General features: G+C 35.8%; 1 protein-coding gene across 2 annotated transcripts in view; it reads left to right on the forward strand.

The window, feature by feature from the left end:
• The first annotated feature begins 991 nt into the window (after window positions 1-991).
• The window catches only part of Vps15 (vacuolar protein sorting 15), a 45,350-nt gene continuing 24,685 nt past the window's right edge, over window positions 992-21,656 (forward strand). Inside the window, exons 1-13 of one of the 2 annotated variants that reach the window (XM_069316705.1) lie at window positions 1,042-1,102; window positions 4,194-4,433; window positions 4,743-4,846; window positions 5,694-5,874; window positions 8,079-8,228; window positions 9,559-9,731; window positions 10,726-10,821; window positions 14,720-14,846; window positions 15,534-15,706; window positions 16,611-16,778; window positions 18,243-18,348; window positions 20,377-20,517; window positions 21,229-21,305. In XM_069316705.1, the coding sequence (XP_069172806.1) occupies window positions 4,755-4,846; window positions 5,694-5,874; window positions 8,079-8,228; window positions 9,559-9,731; window positions 10,726-10,821; window positions 14,720-14,846; window positions 15,534-15,706; window positions 16,611-16,778; window positions 18,243-18,348; window positions 20,377-20,517; window positions 21,229-21,305 (1,484 nt within the window). In that variant the 5' untranslated portion in view covers window positions 1,042-1,102; window positions 4,194-4,433; window positions 4,743-4,754. Of the gene's footprint in view, window positions 1,103-4,193; window positions 4,434-4,742; window positions 4,847-5,693; window positions 5,875-8,078; window positions 8,229-9,558; window positions 9,732-10,725; window positions 10,822-14,719; window positions 14,847-15,533; window positions 15,707-16,610; window positions 16,779-18,242; window positions 18,349-20,376; window positions 20,518-21,228; window positions 21,306-21,656 lie in introns of both variants that reach the window. The other variant, XM_045744707.2, reaches the window with a different exon arrangement.

Consider the following 21,656-nt stretch of genomic DNA (forward strand, 5'->3'; position numbering starts at 1 on the left):
CTCTCACTATACTACGGGCTAATCTATTCCTATCTTACATATGGTATCTGTGCATGGAGCTCAACCTCTGCAAACTGCCTCAAGCCCATCATCCCCCAGCAAAAAATCTTCTATCAGAACAAAAACAAACTGTGTTCAGACAACACTCAGCTCCCCTGTTTAAATCTCTAAACATGGTAAACATAAACTCACTCCACACATTCTCTTGTATCATTTACATTTACAAAACCCTGTTCTTAAATGCAAACGCTGTTCTGAAACTCTTCTTGGACAGATGTAATAGAACCCATAATCACCACACCAGAAATAAAAATCTCGTTGATATCCCCAGTCATACTTAATCTGTGTAAACACTCTATGCAAATAAAGAGACCTAGTCTATGGAACTCACTCTAACGAATTGAAAAGCTGTCCAACTTTTGCCTTATTCAAAAATAAAACCAAAAAGTACCCAAATTAATTTTCTTAGTTTCCTACCTAGTGCTTTAAACTCTCACTGTATCTAGCGCTACCCAACCCCCCCAATATATATACCAAAGCCATATAACTTTACCATTGTAATCATTGCTATCATCTTATATCGTAGTTGCTATATTGAACGCATATTTTATCTGCATTATACCTTGAAATAATCCTCAAATTATGATTCAATGTACCTGTTGATAATCCTAAAATTTTACTTTAATGTAGCTACTAATTTTTGTCAAATTTTCTTACAATGTTCCTATTAACATTTTTTAAATTTTGTTAGAAATTACCTACTTAAAATTATCTTTTAGATTAAGGACCTGCCCGAAACGCTATGCCTATTGCGTATCTTGTAGGCTTTACAAAAATGTAAAAACATCAATGCTATGTACTCTCATAAACCCAATGTACTTTCTTGTATACATATAAATAATTCTTCTTCCAGCTTAAGTGATACTTCCTTCCATTACTATTATTTTTTTAAATAAATAAGTAAATAGGTAGTGAGTGACGTCACGAGGGTTCGAAACCTCACTGAAGCGGCTGGGACTCGAACCACCGACCCCTGTGAGCACTGATCAGCTGACGATGGCAACACAACGCAGTCCAATATTTACTCTTTGAAACTGATCTTGTAAGTTGCTTCCTATATTTATACGGGGTATAACCTCGCTTTATATATTATATATATATAAGGAGGTATTGTTATTGGTATCCTATAGGCTTATAGGAGCCTTGTAAGGGGAGTTTCTTCGTGTATACTGTGTGTATCCAGGCACAGGGGGGGTGAGTTTACCTGTGTGGGGCGTCTAGTTTACTGGTCTACACAGTCTTCCCAGCTTGGTGCCTTCTTTTGATAATTACTTACTTACTGGTAGAGTTTTATAGTGGGGGATTATGGTCATGAGCAGCAAATTACTGTTCTATTAAAAGAGATGTTGCTGTAATTACCTAAGTGTAGTTACAGGATGAGAGCTACGCTCGTGGTGTCCCGTCTTCCCAGCACTCTTTGTCATATAACGCTTTGAAACTACTGACGGTCTTGGCCTCCACCACCTTCTCACCTAACTTGTTCCAACCGTCTACCACTCTGTTTGTCTTAAGGCATGCTTCTGTAGACAGTATGGAAGTTAGGTTAGGATAGTTAAAAGTGAGTTGGAAATGAGGTAAACTGTAGGTTTGGGTCGTCACCTATTATCCATATTATCTATCTAGTTCCTACCATGCTTCAAAGTGTAGCATAGTGTGGTTAACTGAATCTTGTGATTTGTCCTGACACCACTCCTAAATGTGCTGTGTTCCATTGGTTATCCTTGCAACCCGTCCTCTTAAAATAGTCGCTTTTCGCTTGTATGTGCGCTATGGTAAAAATGGACATAATTTGAAACAAAATTGGCTCACGAAAGTGATGTATTGTCCTGTTTTCTGTTTGAGTCCTCCGGCTTACTTGATTAGGCTAGGAGAAGAAACTTTCAATTAACGGTTTTCATGACGTTTTAAAGCTTTAGAACTTCTTGCCCTCCTAACCTGCCAGAGGACTCTTAACTTGTTGTTTTGGAAAAAAAATCCAAACTTTATTTTCAACTATTTTTAGTTTCAAATTATGTCCATTTTTGGCCATATGGATAAACGGCCAAATTCAGATGTAATTTGTAAGAGGACACGTTGGTCCTTGATTCTCAGACTGCCTTGGCCCTTAGCATACCTGTGATTATCATACTATCCACCTCACAAGTCAAGCTTGGCCTCGGGCCGGGCTTGCGGAGTAGAACTCCCAGAACCCCATCAACCAGGTATCAACCAACCAGGTATAAACTGCTGCTGGATGGTGGCAACCCAAGTGCAGCACTTTCCTCAGAAGCTTAAAGAGTGGGATTATCAACACACTAAAGGAAAGGGCTTTGTTTAAATATAAAATAATAAAAACGTACAACTGGAAATTACTGAAATCCTTGGCAAAATAAAAATAAATTATTGAAATGTAAAGGTACAGTATTGCACTTCCTTTTAGTTCCATGACCACAAGTGTTGTAATAAAGCCTGCATGAGAAGGTGGGGTATGACTTGGATTCTTGTTAAATAAGGTGGTCATCACATCAAGTGTTAAAGATACTTAAAAACTAAATTACCCCTTATACATTAGTATGTGTTGATTTTGCCAGTAGCAACTTCATAGCGTCCTTATAGTAATAATTCTGCTTTGTATTAACCAATTAATGGATTCCCTTCATACAAAAGATTTTATTTTGTATTTTTTGTGGCCATAACATGCAGTACAGTGGTATCTCCCAAAATCTGGGTCTTTTCGTGCCAGGCCTGATCCGTATTCATGAAATAATATAATAACAATAATTCACTATGTCGGAGGACAGGAAGCCAGAGTGTATTCATACACAGGCTTTTTATCGATGTCCTCTTCCCCACCCCTCCCCCAGAGTTTGAATTACTGGTCCCGCCCAGGATGCAACCCCAAAACAAGCTTACTGACTCCCGAGTACCTACATGCTGCTAGGTGCTGCTACGTGCTGGATTAGGTGAAAGGAAATGTGCCCAACCATTTCTGTCCCACCTTGGATTCAAACCCAGAATTCTTGATTGTGCGTCGAAAACGAACCTGACTGTACTACCGGGACTCTTTAAATATCCGGATTGCAGAAACCTTGCCATTTTTTGCATATTTATCTCTTAAATATATCATAGTTTTATTAAAGCAAACGATAATCTGCATTCTCTATATTTAGACACAAATAATGTATAATTATATATTTTGATGGCTTTAAGATTTTTATGTCAGAACGTTTACCACCATTGCTCTCTCTCTCTTGCCGACAGATTATGTAAAAAAAATTCCTAACATTTTATGCCAGAAACAGTACTAATGCCAATGCCATGTTCCTCTTTCAACCACTTCTCTCCTCTGATCAAGCTTTCTTATTAACTTATTAACTGTGTTTTATTACTGGTCAGGAAGTTCCTTATACCCTTATCTGATGTAGCCTTTCTACTCCTGCTTGAGGGAAGGGTTTCAGTTTGCAAGTACAGTAAGGCCAGATCTAGAGAAATATTAGTGCTAATGCTTGATAGTACAGTTTAGATTCATTTCACACATGCAGAAAATGCATAGTGGCTTGCACTCATCGATTTTCAGGTGCCTCAGAAGGAAAAGTCACAAACTCTGTGGAATTTATAGTACTGTACTAGTACAGTACAATCGCATTGAAATACCAAAAGTTAAAGCACACAGCATTTCTAATAATTATTAAAAATCCAAGAGTAGAAAAAATGGGAAAACCAAAAATACAATTGGTTGGAAATTACTAAACAGTGTGCCGTGATCCAGATTTCACAGCAGTGGGTCCAGAAACTGGATCAAAATTCAAAATTCTTTTATTTAGGAGTAGCAATTTGGTAGTAAAATTGGTCGGTTGTTTAAAGGGATCTGCAAAAAAGAGCTTTGAATTTGGGAGGCACTGCTGATCGATGTGAAGCTTGGTTAAATTAGATGTGAAGCTTGGTTAAATTGCATGTACACAAATAATTTATATATTATTGCATACAAATAAATGTTCATAGCTGGAATTCTAATTCATAAGTAAATTCATAAAAGCATAATTCATTGTGTCCGGGGACAGGCAGCCAGAGTGTATTTATACACGTTAAGCTTATAAAGTATTGAGGGCTCCCCCCCCCCCCCCCCTAAGATTGAATTACTGACCCCTCCTCAGGATGCCACCCCACAACAAGCTGACCGACTCCTGGGGTACCTACTTACTGCTAGGTGAACAGGGGCATTAGGTGATAGGAAATGCGTCCAACCATTTCTGTCCCACCCGGGTTCGAATACGGAATTCTCAATTGTGAGTCGAGAACAAACCTGACTGTACTACCGGGACCCAAAGCAGTACAGTAATGCAGTTCATTCTATATATTTGATCCAAAGAATTATTAACCTTTTTTCACACCAGGTATTTAAACCTCAAATTTTTCTGTATGAGATAATTTGGTTAGGTGAAACAGATACCTACATGATATAAACATGAAACTTTTATTTTAAATTTAATGAAAGATAAGTTAATTTGAAGCTTAAATAAAGATTTGCCCGACACTGATAACTTATCAGGAATATCAGAATTTTGCTTGCTTTCATGATTTAGCAGCTCAAAGCTTCAGGAAAAAAAGGTAATATGAAAAGCTATTTGATTTTGTATTAGTGCTAATAATCCATTTCTTAGTTTAAAAAGTAGATAAATTAAGTAATACACTATATATTTCAGACTAAAGTCATCATGGGGAATCAGCTGGCGGGCATTGCCCCCTCGCAGGTATTCCCAGTGGAGACTTATCTCTCGGATCTTCCAGACATTCAATATGAAGCAAGGCAAGTAATAATATATATATTGATGTTTAAACTTTTGTTAAGGCTAACATCCTAATAATTTTTTTATAATAATTATATTTCCAATATATATACAGTACTGTAACACTATTTTTCCCAATGATGCAATTGGTTGTCCTGGGAGTGTATCTTTTTGTTTTTTCCTATGATCTCGAAAAATGATGTTCCAGTTGGTAAGTATATGAATGTAGTCTTGTGTAATTGGCTTTGTTTCCTGGGAGTTACCCCTCAGTAGTTCCCCAAGCTCTAAGAGCTGGTACTGCATGCTGCCGCTAATTGCGCGAGGCCTCTTGGATCCACCCCATGCCTACCAGAAAGCCAAGGCCAGAATCTAGCTAATTTTGAGATGTAGAGAGTTTAGCAATCGGAGATTAACCAGAAACTGTGGAAAATCCCTTGCAAGGAATAAACACAACCAAACAAGTAACTGCTTGAAGGAAATTAGGAACCACAAGAGTTAAACAAGGCAAATGATCAGTGTTACAGGGTAATCACCCGTAACCATGATGTATGTTTGTATGGGTTGGATTATTTATTTCAGGCAAGTTATTGTGACTTGTTCTCTGCACTATACATGATATTTATTGAGAACCATTTTGTGTCAATAGCCAGTTATTTGGGTGATGTAAATTATTGCAGTGATGGCATGTTTTGTATTCAACCAGGTACCAAAACAAGTGCCATAATTAAATATATTTTGGATGATACATGTGTTATAATTGCTATGTTTATAATATGGGAAAACAAGTGGCACTTCATTGAATGCAAATATTTACTGCACTTTTGTTTTGTTTTTTCAGTTTTAATTGTTTTTCATTTGAATCCACAGCTTAGGGAGTACACGCTTTTTGAAGGTGGCCAAATGCCAGACGTGGGAAGGCTTGGTGGTTGTAAAAGTATTTGTTATTCATGATCAATCCCTTCAGCTCCCCATTTACAAGAAAATGGTTGAAGAAGTATCTACAAAACTTATTACGGCTGCAAATTGTCTCCAATTTCACTATTTAAAGGTACTGGACTAACCAATGTGAATTGCAATATCACATAAGTATATTTTCCATACTGATTTATTTATTAATTTAATGAATTATTAACAGACACAATGAGAAGTTAATAAATGTAGGTGTCTGCTGCCAGGCTTTTTTTAAACATTAAAAAAACATTTTTCTCTCTTTAATAGGATTATAGAGCATAAAAATCTAAACATAGTTATAATAAAACAAGTCTTTGTATTTAGATAAAATGCTTCTTTATGAACAGGTCACTCAGTCACTCCCTTAGGAATTATCGTGCTTCCTTTTGGAAAAATTGCTGAGGCTAGTTAGAATGCTACCTTCACATCTCCAGTGCAGTGGTAAACATTTTAAATTGTTCCTGCCAGGCTATACGTGGTGGAACTGAGATACTGGAGAATTCTCAGTTCCTTATTGAAGGACTATCAGAAAAATGTCTCTACACTAACATCATCGCCATGCAACATTTGGAAGCAGACCAGAAATATTACTCTGTTAATAATAACAACAAATTACAGTATAAGTTAATTATCTGCTGGCAGTATTGGACACATCAACAAATAAATGATGACACTGAAGCAACCAAGTCCCCTACTCGGAAAAGAGCTTTTGAGCTTAAGCCCTTATTGATCTTAGACTACTTGGTTGTTCCAATAGGAAAAAATCATATGGTCAACTGTAGCAAATACAGAGAAAGAAAAATATATAAAGGACATCATGCCCCATGCAGAAGAGAACCTGCATGGGGAATTTAGTTAGTTGGGAGTTAGAGGGGGAGGAATAGGAGAACTGCAGCCCCAGAGCACCAGATATTCAGGGTCAGAGATGAGTGGGAGGAGCAACACCCTAAAATCATACACTGGTGGCAAAGGTGAGGAAGATGAACTTATGGATCTTCTTCTAAACCCCAGGCCCAAGAGTTCAAGTAGAAAAGAAAGCTTTTGAGAGTGGCAAACTTCTGCTGATCAAGGCATGTTCCCTCATCTGACTAAGCATGACCAACTTGTCGATGAACCAAAACAGGCAAGCATTAAAACTGAGAATCCTGGTACATTGGTTGTGGAAGACAGCATGAGACTGGGCGTGCTGAGACGCTGAAATACGACGATGACGATGGCATAGAACATCCTATAGGGACCTCGATGTGCTTAACAGGCTTTCTGCCCACGACAACAGTAAAGCTATTGGTTACCTCGATGGACATTGAGAAGAAAGTTTAACAAGATGTTCAGTTTATTTCAAGATGGAGTAGCTCGCATACCATTTTGTAGAAGCAAATGGATAGACTCTATGCTTAATTTATAATCAAATTCTATAATATGTGCCATACAGTTTCCATGGCATCAATATAATTTTTATGTATTAAAGATAAAGTACTGTAGAAGAATAAATTACCAGGTAACACAAGACATGGTCTTGGATTGTTTCAAGAGTAAGTCAGACATATCAATGAATTAGCAGACAGTAAGTCTCAATTATGTGGCTGAAAATTAGACACCCAATCCACACATCTGAAAATAAAGGTCATGAAGATATTTTGGTCCATCCAGAAAAAGCGGTAGAGAAAGTCTGTGTGCATATAAGTTAAGAATGTGAAGTGAACAAATGAGAATGTATGAATTGTACCTTAGGAGTAAATAGGAATAACAAATTACAAAAGGCCTAATTGTAAAGGGAAAGAGGTGAAAATAAAACAAAAGAGAAAGAAGAGAGAGCCTAGAGAAGCTAAAGGCAAGTCAGTGAGCGTTAAATTTGAACGAGTTTGGATAGTTATAATAAATACTGTGATATACTAATTCCCACAATATATAAGCTCCATAAACATATTCATACTATTTTATTTTATTTCAAATAAGACAAGAGTAAGATAAAACAATAAATAGATTATTAATGTGAGAAACATTAAATGCTTTAAATACCAGTGCCTTTAGCAGAATGATGGTATGCATTTACCATTTTGTTTTTATTCACACATATCTATGAAAGGAAGGTGATATTTTTACATTGATTAGTATATACTGTACAGTTGGTTTTGTCTCCAAGAGGTATAAATGTTTTTAACAGTAGCAAGCACAAAAGATCCTGATGAAATTGGATTCAGAATGCAACAGTTAGAGTCCAGTTAGCATGAATAATATAGAATAAATTAATATATTGAATTGTTATATTTTTATTTAATATATTTTCTTTTTATGTTATAGGTGACGGAAAAGGCTGGATTGATGTTCAGACAATATGTGAAGAGTAATCTGTATGACAGAATATCCACACGACCCTTCCTAACGTCAATTGAAAAAAAATGGCTGGCATTTCAGATCCTGTGTGCACTTAATCAATCTCACCAACAGGGGGTAAATTTACCTTTTTTTGTGTGTAATGTTGCTATCTACAGTACAGTATATCCTTTCTCAAATTTCTGTTTTCATCTACAGTATGTATATTCTAATGTCGTGTTTCCTTCAGGAACGCCTTTTTCAGGGAATGTATGCTACCTTATCAAAATGTCTTTTCCTAATGATAGCCTTTTCATATGCTGTCTGTGCTATAGAGACAGTAGTACATGGAGAGGGCAGATGGTTGGGATGCATTATTTTTTTAGAATTGGGATAAACAAGCTTTACCACAGTTGAAAATTGTTTACAAGCGAGTGAATGATGGGCAAACACTAAGAGACAGGAAATTCAGAAGCACAGTAAAATAGAACATTCTCTGTAACTAGCTGACATGTAACTATAAGGTGTGAAGGATAGATGAAATTGTTTATGTAAAAATCTAAGATGAGGTCTGATAAAGACCTTTTGTGCCCTCTGTAATGCTTTTGCGCTACCGCTCACAGGATGAGTATGGGGTGCACAATAAACTAGCCGCCTCCAGAGGCAACAATAAAAACAGTAAAACAAATATTTTGGTTACTTATAAGTGTAAGTAAGGTAAGGTATTTCTACACCACCTCAGTGAAGCAGTACATGTTAGAATTTACTGTGAGGAATTCAAAAATGATAGTTAAAATAATACAGAAAAATTACATGAAATAGTGTGAATAGTAACAAGATAAATAAACTAGTTTGAACAGTATTGCAGTGTGAAAGAACATAATGGAATGGCATTATCCTTTTACACTACAGGATATTTCTATGTATATATTTATACGTATGAGGATGAGCCTGCTTATGGACTGTTTTGAGCAAGGCAACGTTTACACTTAATGTACGTACAGGTGTTGGAATATAGTATTATCTAAGTGAACCTATGCTTAAATCTGGAGTCACTACTGTAGACAGTGAGAGATAGAAAATGGGTAAACAAAAATTAGTTATTAAACCAATTGGGATATGATTGTGTTGAACATTGAAAACTAACTCAAATCATATTAGAAATTTAACATTGCCTTTCTCATCTAGGATTAAACTTTGGTGCATTGGATTACAGTACTAGCACAGAACAATAAGCACTTTGTCAACTTTACTGTAATCTTTGGGACATCACTCCAACATATGAAAGACAGTAATGTACACTATTGCTAAAGCTACAAAGTCTATAATAAAGTTCTATATGATTTTTATCAATAACTGTCACTTGAAAGTTGTTCAGACAGTATTATAAATACAGGTGCTTTGCTTAAATTAGGACATTATATGGATATTGGCACCTATAATTTCTGATGACTGTATTCATCAGCAGGTTTGTCATGGAGACATCAAATTAGAAAATGTTATGGTGTCTTCATGGAATTGGCTTCTACTGGCTGACTTTGCAACCATCAAGCCTACGTTGCTTCCCGAGGATGATCCAGCAGATTTTACATATTACTTTGACACTTCCCGCAGACGAACATGCTACGTTGCACCTGAAAGGTAAGTGCAGGAACTTAATGTAGTTAATTAGAAAAGTTTTAGGTCTATAGGGCAATCCTTCATGTTAAAACCTTTTCTAAGTATGGTACTGTATTTCCTATGAAGGCTTGAATGATTATGAAGGCTTGTGATTTTCAACATGATTTTTCATCAATGTGTATGTATGTAAAAAACTTACTAACCATAATTGGGGAGGAAGCCCACTACCCAATAAAATCCTGCCATCTTGGAGAGCTTCTAAGGCATGATTGATTAGAGGTGATGCTGCCTCTTCGTTTCCTTTTTTGGAAAACTACATTTTCGTAGATGTGGGGATTTCATGGTCTGACAATCCAGAAAGCATTTTAGTGTGACATAAAATGTCTCATTATCAAGGAAGAGAAGGCAGTGTTCCATCCTCTAGGAATAAGACTTGTGGTCTTTTTGGATCAAAGAGCTAGTTGCCTTTCCCCCCCCTCTTTGACTCCCTGTAGTTGAGTCCAGACAATTGTAAAATTAAACCTAAAGGTTAGATTAATATTTATTTTTATATGGTGCTAGGAGCCTCATTGTTATGATGCTAGAACTCTTTTTAGGCTTTATCTCCCTATAAAATAATTCCTCATCTCTGCTTCGGCAGCAGTCAGACGCCACAAATGCCAAAAGCAGGACCTTCGGCATTTATATTTGCCAATTTGTTTGGTATGTGATATTTAGTTGCGATAAATAATAACAATAATAATTTCAGGAAGGGTAGTATGTTTAGGGTCTTGGAGGTAGGCATTGCAGGAATATATGTAAACAATCTGTGTAATGAAGCTGATTAGATGATGGAAAAAATATCTTGGTACTATGACTTATCATTGTATATGATTATGTATTGTAAAAATATTTATTTTGTTTTATTATTTATATTACATTCAGAATTTCAGGTGTTACATATTGTAGAATGTTGTACGTAGCAGTATTCATCATATACTGTAAATGAGTCTTGTGCATACTATTTTCCCATTAGGTTTATCAAGACTCTGCAGATGGATGCCAACCAGCTGATGTTGGAAGTGAAAGACAAAGGGCATCTCACACCAGCTATGGATGTTTTTTCAGCTGGGTAAGTTAAAATACATTGATAAACATTAATGGACCTTGGAAATATATATATGTTTAAAAACAAATCTGTGTAAAACATCAAATTTTGATGTTAAAACCAAAATAAAAAGTTAGTTGAAACCCTTATTTTTGAACTCTAACTGCAGAGCTTCCCTAGCCCTGCACTCGTACTTTGGTAAGACAGACACCCCCTTCTCCCTCTAAGCTCTGAGTGACTTACACTCTGTAAAGGTAAGTACAGTGCTACCTCGCATAACGATTGCCCCAAAAGACGAATATTTTGGGTAACGAACGGCCTGATCGGCGTCAAATCGTCCCGTATGACGAACGCTGGTTTGTGTAACGTCAACACCACATGGTGGGGTCGCGCTGCTTCTTGCACATTCTTAGATGCCTCCGACGATGCACATAAATTATGTTGTTCTTGTTTAAAGATGCTAATGATGCTGGGATATAAAAGGGTGACTACTGAGATGTTGCAAAGCATTGACGTTTTTGTAGGAAAAATGAAATGAAATGTCTGATATACAACAAATGTCAAAAAAGTTCGTTCGGTGTTCGGCAGGTAGGCTGCTCCATTATAACAATCTTTGTTTCAAATGTGTTCCATTTGTTTTTTATTTGTCATTTGCGTCTCAATAATGGAGAAGCCTACCTTACATACACTGAATAAACCATTATGACATTTTCCTTTCTTCAAATGTGTTCAATATTTATTTTTCATTTGTCTTATAGCAAAAGGTTCGTTCGGTGGTCGGCAGGTAGGCTGCTCCATGTTTCTTACATACAAAAAACGAAAATAATAAAGAAAAAGGAAGAATTTTGAAAACCAGTACAAATGTCAAAAAGGTTCGTTCCGCGGTCTACAGGTCGGCTGCTCCATGTTTCTTTAAAAAAAAAAAAAAAATAAACGAAAAATAAAAGAACTGTTGAAACAATTTGAAAAATGGACAAATGTCATAAAGGTTCGTTCAGTGTTTGTCGGGTAGGCTGCTCCATTATTGAGACGTAAGTGACAAATACAAAACAAATGGAACACATTTGAAACAAAGATTGTCATACTGGAGCAGCCTACCCAACAAACACTGAACGAACCTTTTGCTATAACGAATATGAAAGGCAAGGGCTGCTGGCTGGGTTAGTAGTGCGTGAGCAACCATTTGTGGCACACGCGCCTCTGGCTCTCAAACACCTGTCCCACACGGTGTTGAAAGACTCTGCTCAGTCAGTGCAATTCAGACCCTATTGTTTGAAGAACATAAGGGTCATAACATTGGTGAAGCTAGGCGTAATAAGGGCTTAACACAACGGTCGGATGCCAGTGATACAGCACCTATGAGGATGATACAGCGAGCGTATCCAGGTGTAGCTCTGAGCCCCACCCTTGCCATCTGAAATGTATATACTGTAGATGATACATAGATGAATCATTTTCTGCGTTCAGTGATGATGCATCTGATACAAGTAGCATAGATTAACAGTGTTAGCGGCTTCCATGGTGGTGATATTCATTGATATTTTCAAGAATACCTGAATCTTTTCCTGACTGATGGACACTCTTTGAGGCTAGCTGAATCTCTTCCTGACTGATGGACACTCTTTGAGGCTAGCTGAATCTCTTCCTGTGTGGGACCTTACAAAGAGATTTTTTCAAGACTACCTTACAAATTGAGCTTTTCCTATAATCGTTTCAATACTACTTTATGCTTTACAAGCTTGGCTACATACCACCTACAAGTACTAAAGCCAAGGGTGCATGCGAGTGCGTTATTTGCAAGCACACAGAACGATGAAACGGGAAACAAAAATCTATCTGTAGCTGGTGCAAGAAGAGCAAAGTCGCGCTGTGTACCATGGACTACTTCGTTGACTATTATGCACCTCCAAAGTACTGAGTGTGTAATACAGTGTGTTACTGTGTAAATAGTATATGAAACTGTACATATTGTAATATTAGTGAATTTTTACCACGTAATATTGTGACAATAAACATTTATTGTGGACACATTACTGACACATGTATCACAGTTTCATGGAAAAATATGAACATTCTACTGTATACATATTGTAAAGGTCACAAATATGCATCATATACGATAAAAGAAACAAATAAAACCGCATTGGAAATGCATAGAAAAAATATTTGAAAATATATTTGTGGCAACACGCGGTGCTTGAGTGGCCTGCGCGACCGTGTCTGGGAGCTTCACACACGGGCGACCAGGCCCTGATGACGTCAAAGCGCACCTTGTCCACGCCCTCACAGCCAAAGTAAGTGGAATTTGGTAATTATTTTTTACATAGACATGTTCAGGGACGGTAATTTATCATTTTACAAAGAAAAATTATATTTTGGGGAACATTTGATGTCATGCACACTAGGGAAATTTCACAATAAACACAGTGCATCACACTGGTTACATGGGGGACACTCGTTTTGTATGACGTCCGTTTCACATGACGAACATGGAACGGATTAAATTCGTTATGCGAGGTACCACTGTATCTTGCTCTAAACCTACAGAGAAACGTGCAAAAGAACAGAATAAGCTGTAGAAAAAGTCGAAATTGACAATAGGTTACATGTAACAGACAGCAGCACTTACACACAAGAAGCTAGGAAAGCTTGGCCTGCCCACTTTATCAAGCACTTAAATATTGGGTGAGGTGTACAAGTGAGGAACACAGTTTCATTGTGCTCGATTTATTTCTGAGTGGAACCTCGGTGTACAAATTTAATCCATTTCCAAAAATGCAATGTAACCCGAATATATATATACCCATATGTATCATGCTACTGTGATTTCTTTGTGCACCAGAATTTGGGGTATCTGATGATGAACTACTTTACCTACACCAAAGTGTAAGGGTAATTATAAAGTTATATGTAAACCTTGATAAACAATTGTACAATTTACAGTGCAGCTCAGTAAAACATTTATAAAATATAATTACATTGCAATGTAAGTATTATTCAAAATAAATATAAATAAAGACAAGATTAGCAAAAATATGAAAAAATGCAATATGATGGAAATTACTGTGTGATGAATTGATGTTTTAAATTTCACCACACGTCTCACCAAATTTATTTTTTTCTTTTAGAAATCTAAATTTTGGAGAGAAAATATGGTGGGAGGATTTGATCTGTTATTTAAAAGGGATCTATTATATGGAGCTCTGTTTTGAAGGTTGCAATATATATGTAATATTTGACTTCTTGGGAACACTTGTGGCTTGGTACCAAGTTACTTGGACCATATTTTGTTAGAAAATCTCTAGAATTTTCTTTTTCTTGTTCCAAGTTAAACCTTCAGCTCTAAGGAACCAGAGGAAAAGAGGATGCCTTTTTCTTGCTAGACATGAATACAGTACAGTACAAATATGAAAGAAAATAATAACACAAAATGTCTTGCTGTTCTACTCTTAGTAGAAGTTCAAATGCTCCAGATATTCCCCCCTTGGCTCTACGTATTTTAAATGAGACTCCACTGTATGCCTTGTTATTTCTGCTGAAGTTTCCATTTGTCTTAGTGAGAAGGTATTTATCTTAACCCCTCAACTGCGCCAGCCAACAAATGTCGTTTTGAGAGTTGTCCTTTTTTTTTTAGGCTATATTTTAATGTTTTGTAATGTTTTCATTATTTGTGTTTTGAAATGAAAATAGTTGAGTTTGGAAACATTTTGACATTAACTTTACCTGAACATTTATAAAAACTAACAAAAATATGCCCTTAACAATTGCACTATGACATTTTTGCCAAAAAACAGGTGCGCAGTGCAGGGGTTAATGACTGTATAACCTAACCTTATAAAATGATTATATTTTCACTTCCAATTCTATGCACTCACCTATTTTGATGACCAGTTAAGCTGAAGCTCACTTTCTCACTTTATAGGTGCTGTTTGGCTGAATTATTCACCGAAGGATATGCACCCTTCGATCTAACTCAGCTTCTGGCATATCGAGTTGGTGACTACTACCCCAATAAAGTGCTTGACAAGATAGATGAACCTAGAGTCAAGGTTAGCTTTTTGTTTCCTTTAGATGTTTCTCTCGAGTCGAATATTTTCTGCATACTGTACAGTATATAGAATGAGTTTTGAGTGAATATAAATAGGAGCTGCCTCATAAGGGCCAATAGGCCTTCAACAGTTTCCTTTATATAATGAAAACATTTTATATTAAGTCTACTAGTATTAATTAAAAGGTTCAGAACTTACCTATTTTGCTATATTACATATATATAAAACAAAACATTTAAGCTATGTACAATTGCATTTACAATTATTGTTACATAGGTAACAATAATTACAAGAAACTGGAGCAGGTTAGCAGGTCTTAGTAACTAATAACATATGTTGTATAAATTGGTTTATTGAACCAGAGATGAAGTGTAGCATGAAAATATGCATGAAAACCCTGTGCAGTGTTTTGCAATGGTAACAAAGGTAAAATAAAAATAAAAAAGTGGAAGAATAGTGTCAGAGTAACCCAGCTGTTATAAAGCTCCTTTAGACCAAATAATAAAGAAGGAACAAAGAGAAATAATTAGGGCTTTTGTCATCATTTAATTAATAGAACAGTACAGTATTTGCCTCATTAACTCACTAACTGCAGCCGAGTCACCTAATATAATCAGACTAGTTTATATCTCACTATTAATAATATTAATTCTATGCTCATGTTTTTCCACCTTTCATGATGGGTAGGCTTTGGTTGAGCATATGATCCAGAGGGATCCTAGCAGTAGACACACTGTTGCAGAGTACCTGGAGCAGGAGAGGGGAGCCACATTTCCTGAACATTTCTACACATTCCTCTGGCCATTTCTCAAGCAGTTTGCAGTCACACCGATCATGCCTCCTGATGACAAGATCAGACAGTAAGCACATTTCTTTTGTATTTTAATCTTTGAATGAAACTTCACTTTGTGTAAATCATTTGGTTTGGTTATCATTAAGGAGGAGCTCTTAAAAAGTAAAGGAACAATCTCCCTGGCAGAGGTTTGTTGTTAACCCCTTGGAAAGCACAGTTTTCTCAGTCCTGGTTCACTACTGTTCTTTTTGTAAAACATTAAATAAAAATCCGGCATTGAATTAAATGCCTCTTTCTGGTGGGTCCCCAGGTAGCTAGGGAGGCCTTCCAGAAAATGTTGTTTTTATTATTTGCAAATCAAATTAAAAAAAAAATCATTCCATATACTTTCTTGGATATACTGTACAAAATTTCAAATTAATTAAATTCTAATACCGATTTCAGTTTCTAAAATTTAGACAAAGTTAATCCATAATTTTATGTTTTCTTGTTGGATTTGGAAAATAATAATTTAAATATTTGGGCTGGCCCCTTAGAGAAGGGGAGCATGGGAATCTAAGATGTGCCCAAAACTCCCCAAAACTGACCAGAAATTACAGGCAAGACAAAATAAACTGTGTGAGCTAAATATGAGGAGTATAATAAGGCAAGCAATAGCTTTCCAGAAGTAAATAATCATAGTACCAGTACTCGTGTACACCATCAGATAGCAGCTCGGTTCAACGTGTTACCCAGCTGGCCTTCACTCCTGCTTGTGAGCCCAGTACCACTTATAATGTAGAGTATTCTGTGTGGATCTTTGCATCTGCTTTTTGGATGAGTAGTGTATCATTTCTTTGGACATTGTTGTATTAATGCAAACCATCTTGCAAAACTCTAGTATATTAATATGCTTAAAGATTGCTTTAGAACTCTTTATTTTAACATGTACACTGATTTAGTGATTAATACATAATTTTTTTAAATTTCAGGATAAAAAATTGCTTAACTGATATATTAATAGCACTGGGGGCCGAAAATGAAGCGTCTAAAAACAATGAAGACATGGAAGAGGAAAAAGAGAAGTCAGATTTGGAGAAGCCAGAGAAGAAGTGTGAAGCTCTCATCATTATTGCCTCTCTGATCACCTCCTCTCTCAGGTAATGCAGTACAGTATTCTCTTTCATGGATGAAACATATTATGAAAATCAAATAAAAAATATCAGGTGAAATTTCTAAACTAAAATAAAATTTTCTTTAAATGAACACTAAACCCTCACATTAAAAATGTGAAAAAGTAATTACTTTTTGGTCTGATAGTGGTCGAGGACTTTCCAAAAGTCATAATTTTTTCCATTTTTAAAATGTGTTGGTTTTAGTGTTTATCTATTATCCACTTTTCTGTGACTTAGTTTTTGCTCTCAGTATTTACAAGGAGCTCTAAATTCTGGTGTTTGGATTTTTATTATTTGAGAAAGAGGGCTAATGCCAATACAAAACTGCTTTATGCCATCATCCTTCTTTCCCTGCTTCTATCACTTTTCTACACCAATTCAATCTTTTTGTTCATGTTTAAAAACATTTCCTTCTCCTACCTGGTTTAACGAGACTACTCATGCGGGCAGACATCTTTTCTTCACACAAATATTTGTGTTAAAAATTGCATAAATATTGTATAGAAACGAGGCAACACTACGATAGCACAGAGAGAGAGATCACAGTGCATACGTACATTACCTATTGCCGTAGTTTTGCCAGTTCTCCCCACTTGGTAGAGACTGTCTCTGTCTGCTCAGAGGCCATATGCTTCAGGCTAGGCTCACCCAAATAGGCAGAGTGAATATTGATAGATGGATTTATAGATGGACAGATAGGTGGATAGGTAGATAAATGGATGGACAGATGGGAGAGAGGCAGACCTGGGTAATGCTGGGTATTCCCGCCTTCCCTAGTATACATATACAGTAGTTTTTAGAAAGAGTACTGTATTATTAAAGGTGGAGATCCTCCCAGTGACTGTAGGTTATGTTAGGATACTTCAGAGTCTGTTGGCAGTCAAGACAGGTTACTGAAGAACCCAAAAATGGTTTGTAAATCGTGTGTACTGTCGTATTAACAGAGAGAGAAGGCAGTATCATTTACCATATATTTATATGTATATATATTTATAATATAATATACATATATATATCATGATACAGTGTTATCCATGCAGAAGGGAGGACAAAATGAGAAACAATAATGTGGTAGTTGGTACCATTCTTATATATCACTCGTGTTACTCCAGAGGTAACATTCTTGTACTGTATATCACTCATAATATCTGTATCTTTTCTAATTTCTTTGTTCAAAGCTTTTACAATATTCACTATACTCACTGAATGACAAGATTCTTTTTAAATAAATAAAACTCAAATATTAATTAAATCTTGAACAGACTTCTTTACTAGGTAAGTTATAAAGAACTTCTAAATGCTACCTTTGCTGTTGATTAATTTAAAAAATTTTCTTTAAAAATCTAATGGAAAGTATTTCTGCTCAAATACTAGAAATAACTAGCTAAAGACTTATTGATTGTACATTTTTATAAACTTTGTTTGAAATGTGACTAAATAATTTTTCAGAGCTTTGCATTTCACATCTTCAAAGCTGGATGCTTTGCAACTCCTAGGAAAAGTATCCCAGTATGTGCCGGACGAGATCATTCTGGATCGGATATTACCCTACACTGTAAGTGCATTACAGTCTTGAGAAATGTATATGTAATTTTTACAGTATTTTGTAGTGTTTATATAGAACATTTAAAAATGCAAATGATGTTCAATGTCATTGGTGTGAGTGGATAAAGTTTCTCTTTCGGTCGGACATTTTATGGCCAGCACTGAATGGGTGAATGTGGGATTGCCTCGCCCTTAATTTAGCAGACTTCGATAGGTCTAACAGGTTTGTGTGTCCGACAGTGGTATACCATGCCATGACATGTATGTTAGTCATTTATTTATACATGTGAGAACATGTAAAATTTATATACGTACTGTATAAAGAATATACTGAGTATGTAATAAAGCATGATGGTTGAGGTGTACTTTTAAAATTTGTTGCCTTTATTAAGCCACTAATTGTCTTTGTTAATCATTTCAGTTCTCTTCCAAATTTATTACATATGCCAGATATATCCTACTTTTCTAAAAAAAATTACTGATAATTACCATATAAAATGTGATTTGTTGCATGTGTGTAAGTACGAGCAACTCTTTACAATAATTACAGCTTTTAATTTTGTATGTGATATGATCTTACATTCAGTCCCTATATTATCAGACATATCCAACTTAGAACTGTTTGATGTTATTTTTACCTTTGATTAGATATAATAGCATTTTGTATAAAAAAGTACTGTACTTGCATTCATTTGTGGGTTTATGATTGAGCATATGTGCTGAAGGTCAACTCCTGCAAACACAGGAAATTTCAGGAGGCCTTCACAATAGAGCAAGATGGTCCTGATCTGGCAGGGGAATCAAATCCAGCAGCACTGGAGAATTGAGATGACCTGAAAATGAAGCAAGAAGGCACCTGCTGGAGCTGGATTTGACTAAGGCTGTGGGACCAATTAAGAAATGTTGGATATTAAGAGAAGAAGCAGCAGCGTTGTGTTGGGCACTTAATATGCTATATAACAGGTTAAAGGAAACAGGAGACCTTTCAGCAAATTGAAAGACAGGTGATGTACTGTCAATGCACAAAAAGGAAAACAGGAGTTATTAGACTACATATCAGAGACTTTTACTTACATAGCATGCTAAATGATGGAAAAGACCACAAAACAGGGGCTAGTAGAACATCTGGAGAGAGAAGCCCTTCTAAGGAAATTCTTGTTCCCTTTACGGGTTGTCAGAAAATGTAATACATTTCAGAAAGAGGTTGTTGAGGCCAATTCCATCCACATCTTTCAAGAAAAATATGATCCCACTGAATCATATGAAGTAAACTGAAATTATGAAGATCCATAGGGGGTCTCAGATTCTGTGCACCTTCTTAAGGCACTGTTTTCAACTGGGGGGGTTCTGCAAGAAATATATAGCAAATAGGATGGAAATATCAGGAGAAAGAGCGAAGCCATTGTGACTTACATAGCACTTGCAATGGATCAGGCTGAGAATTTGGGATGACACGAGGGAAAGGAATTGTGCCCAACCACTTGGATGGATGGGGATTGAACACTGACCAGCATGAAGCAAGACCGTCACTACCATTCAGGCCAAGCAAATAGAAAATAACAAAACTAAGTATTTATCATTAAAATATATATAATTTTAATGAAAATACAAGTACAGTATGCTTACCTGTACTAAGGGTTCCTTGGTGAACGACTGACAACTTATGAGAAAAGGTCATTTTATTTTATTCAACTTAGTTTTTTCTCAGGGCAAATGTATCTTTACAACTATACAGTAATGTATCTTTACTACTAAAGTGAAAATTTTGATAAAAAAAATGAATGCATTAATTTCCCTAAATACTGTATTCTTTTATCACATTCATATTAATTTTAAAGGAAAAGTATAATAAAAAAAGTAAATGGGAGTTAAAAAAAGTCATTGGTCATATTTAAAAAATTATTTGTTGGATACTTTTTCAGTTCTCAATTTGACACAAAATTAAAATTTCATTAATTTGATGCAGAACTGTTTGTTTGAAAAAAATATGAATCTATATAGTACTAGCAATGTTTATAGTGTCTTTCCCGTTGTTCAGTTTCAGCTTCTGCATGACGGTGAACCACGTGTACGCGTGTTTGCGCTCTACACTCTCACTCACTGCCTCACTCTGGTCTCAAGTGTACCCAGATCAGATGCTAACATATTCCCAGAGTACATCCTTCCCAATCTTGCTGATGTAAGTAACAGTGTATCTATGTTGATATTACTTGGTTTGCTCATCTTGAAATGAATTAGATAACCATTACCCAAGATTTTTTTTTATTTTGTTAACATTTCTGCAATTTAGGTCATCTCAGTATTCCTCATTATTTATACTTAGTAAGGATTGAAGTTTTTAATGTCTGACATTCAACTGGGTTATTCAGGAATCTGGATGACATTCTAAATACAAATTATATTTTCAGAGATGAACATTTTAGAATCATGAGTACTCTACATTTAATAAAGATAATAATATTGATTTGCAAACACACACACATTCGATTTATCCTGTAGTGGGATTATGACTTTAGTCATTAATACATCATTTATTAGTACCGGGTGGTTAGACTAACCTCCCAATGCAGGTTTGCTGTGTCCTGTGTCTATATTGTTTGCTTTTGAAATTCTAGTGTTGTCTGCAAAGGATGATGCAGTTCTATAGTTTGTGTCCTATCAAATAATAAAGTGGACTTGGCAAAATAAATTAATATCTTATTTATTGCAGATGTTGCTTACCAGTTTTAGTCTAATAAACTTATTAGGTGTACCTGCTTTACACTATTTTGTTAGGGATGCATTAATTCTTGGTGATATAACCTTACTGTTAACTATTGCAAAATATTTTAAGTTCGGTATTGCTATTTATTTAATTGTTATGTGAGTTAATACCTGTTTTTCCCATCAGATCACCCAAGATGAAGCGGTCATTGTACGACAGGCATATGCAGAAAATATTGCAACTATAGCAGAAACAGCTTTGAGGTTAGAGTTGTGGCACACTATTTGTATGTACCAAATATGCTTACCTTTAGACAGTAGCTATGGAGTTATACCATTTGGTTATACAATTTCTCATGTAAGTGTTTGAGCGAGTGACACCTCTAGCAGGACATGTAAATTATGGTAGACTCAGATTAATTTATCCATTTAAGTGACAAACATAGTTGATCTTCTATGGTCTCTTACCCACAACAATATCCATGTAGCAACGGTGATAAATAATCAACTCGCTCTGCATTAAGGTAGCAAATAATGGTGCACAATAATGGCTTGAATTATGCACTTAGCTTTTTACATTATTTTATAAATCCAATAAATGTATGAATAAAAAAA

Source organism: Procambarus clarkii, chromosome 8 (assembly GCF_040958095.1).
Source record: "Procambarus clarkii isolate CNS0578487 chromosome 8, FALCON_Pclarkii_2.0, whole genome shotgun sequence".
Classification (NCBI taxonomy): domain Eukaryota; kingdom Metazoa; phylum Arthropoda; class Malacostraca; order Decapoda; family Cambaridae; genus Procambarus; species Procambarus clarkii.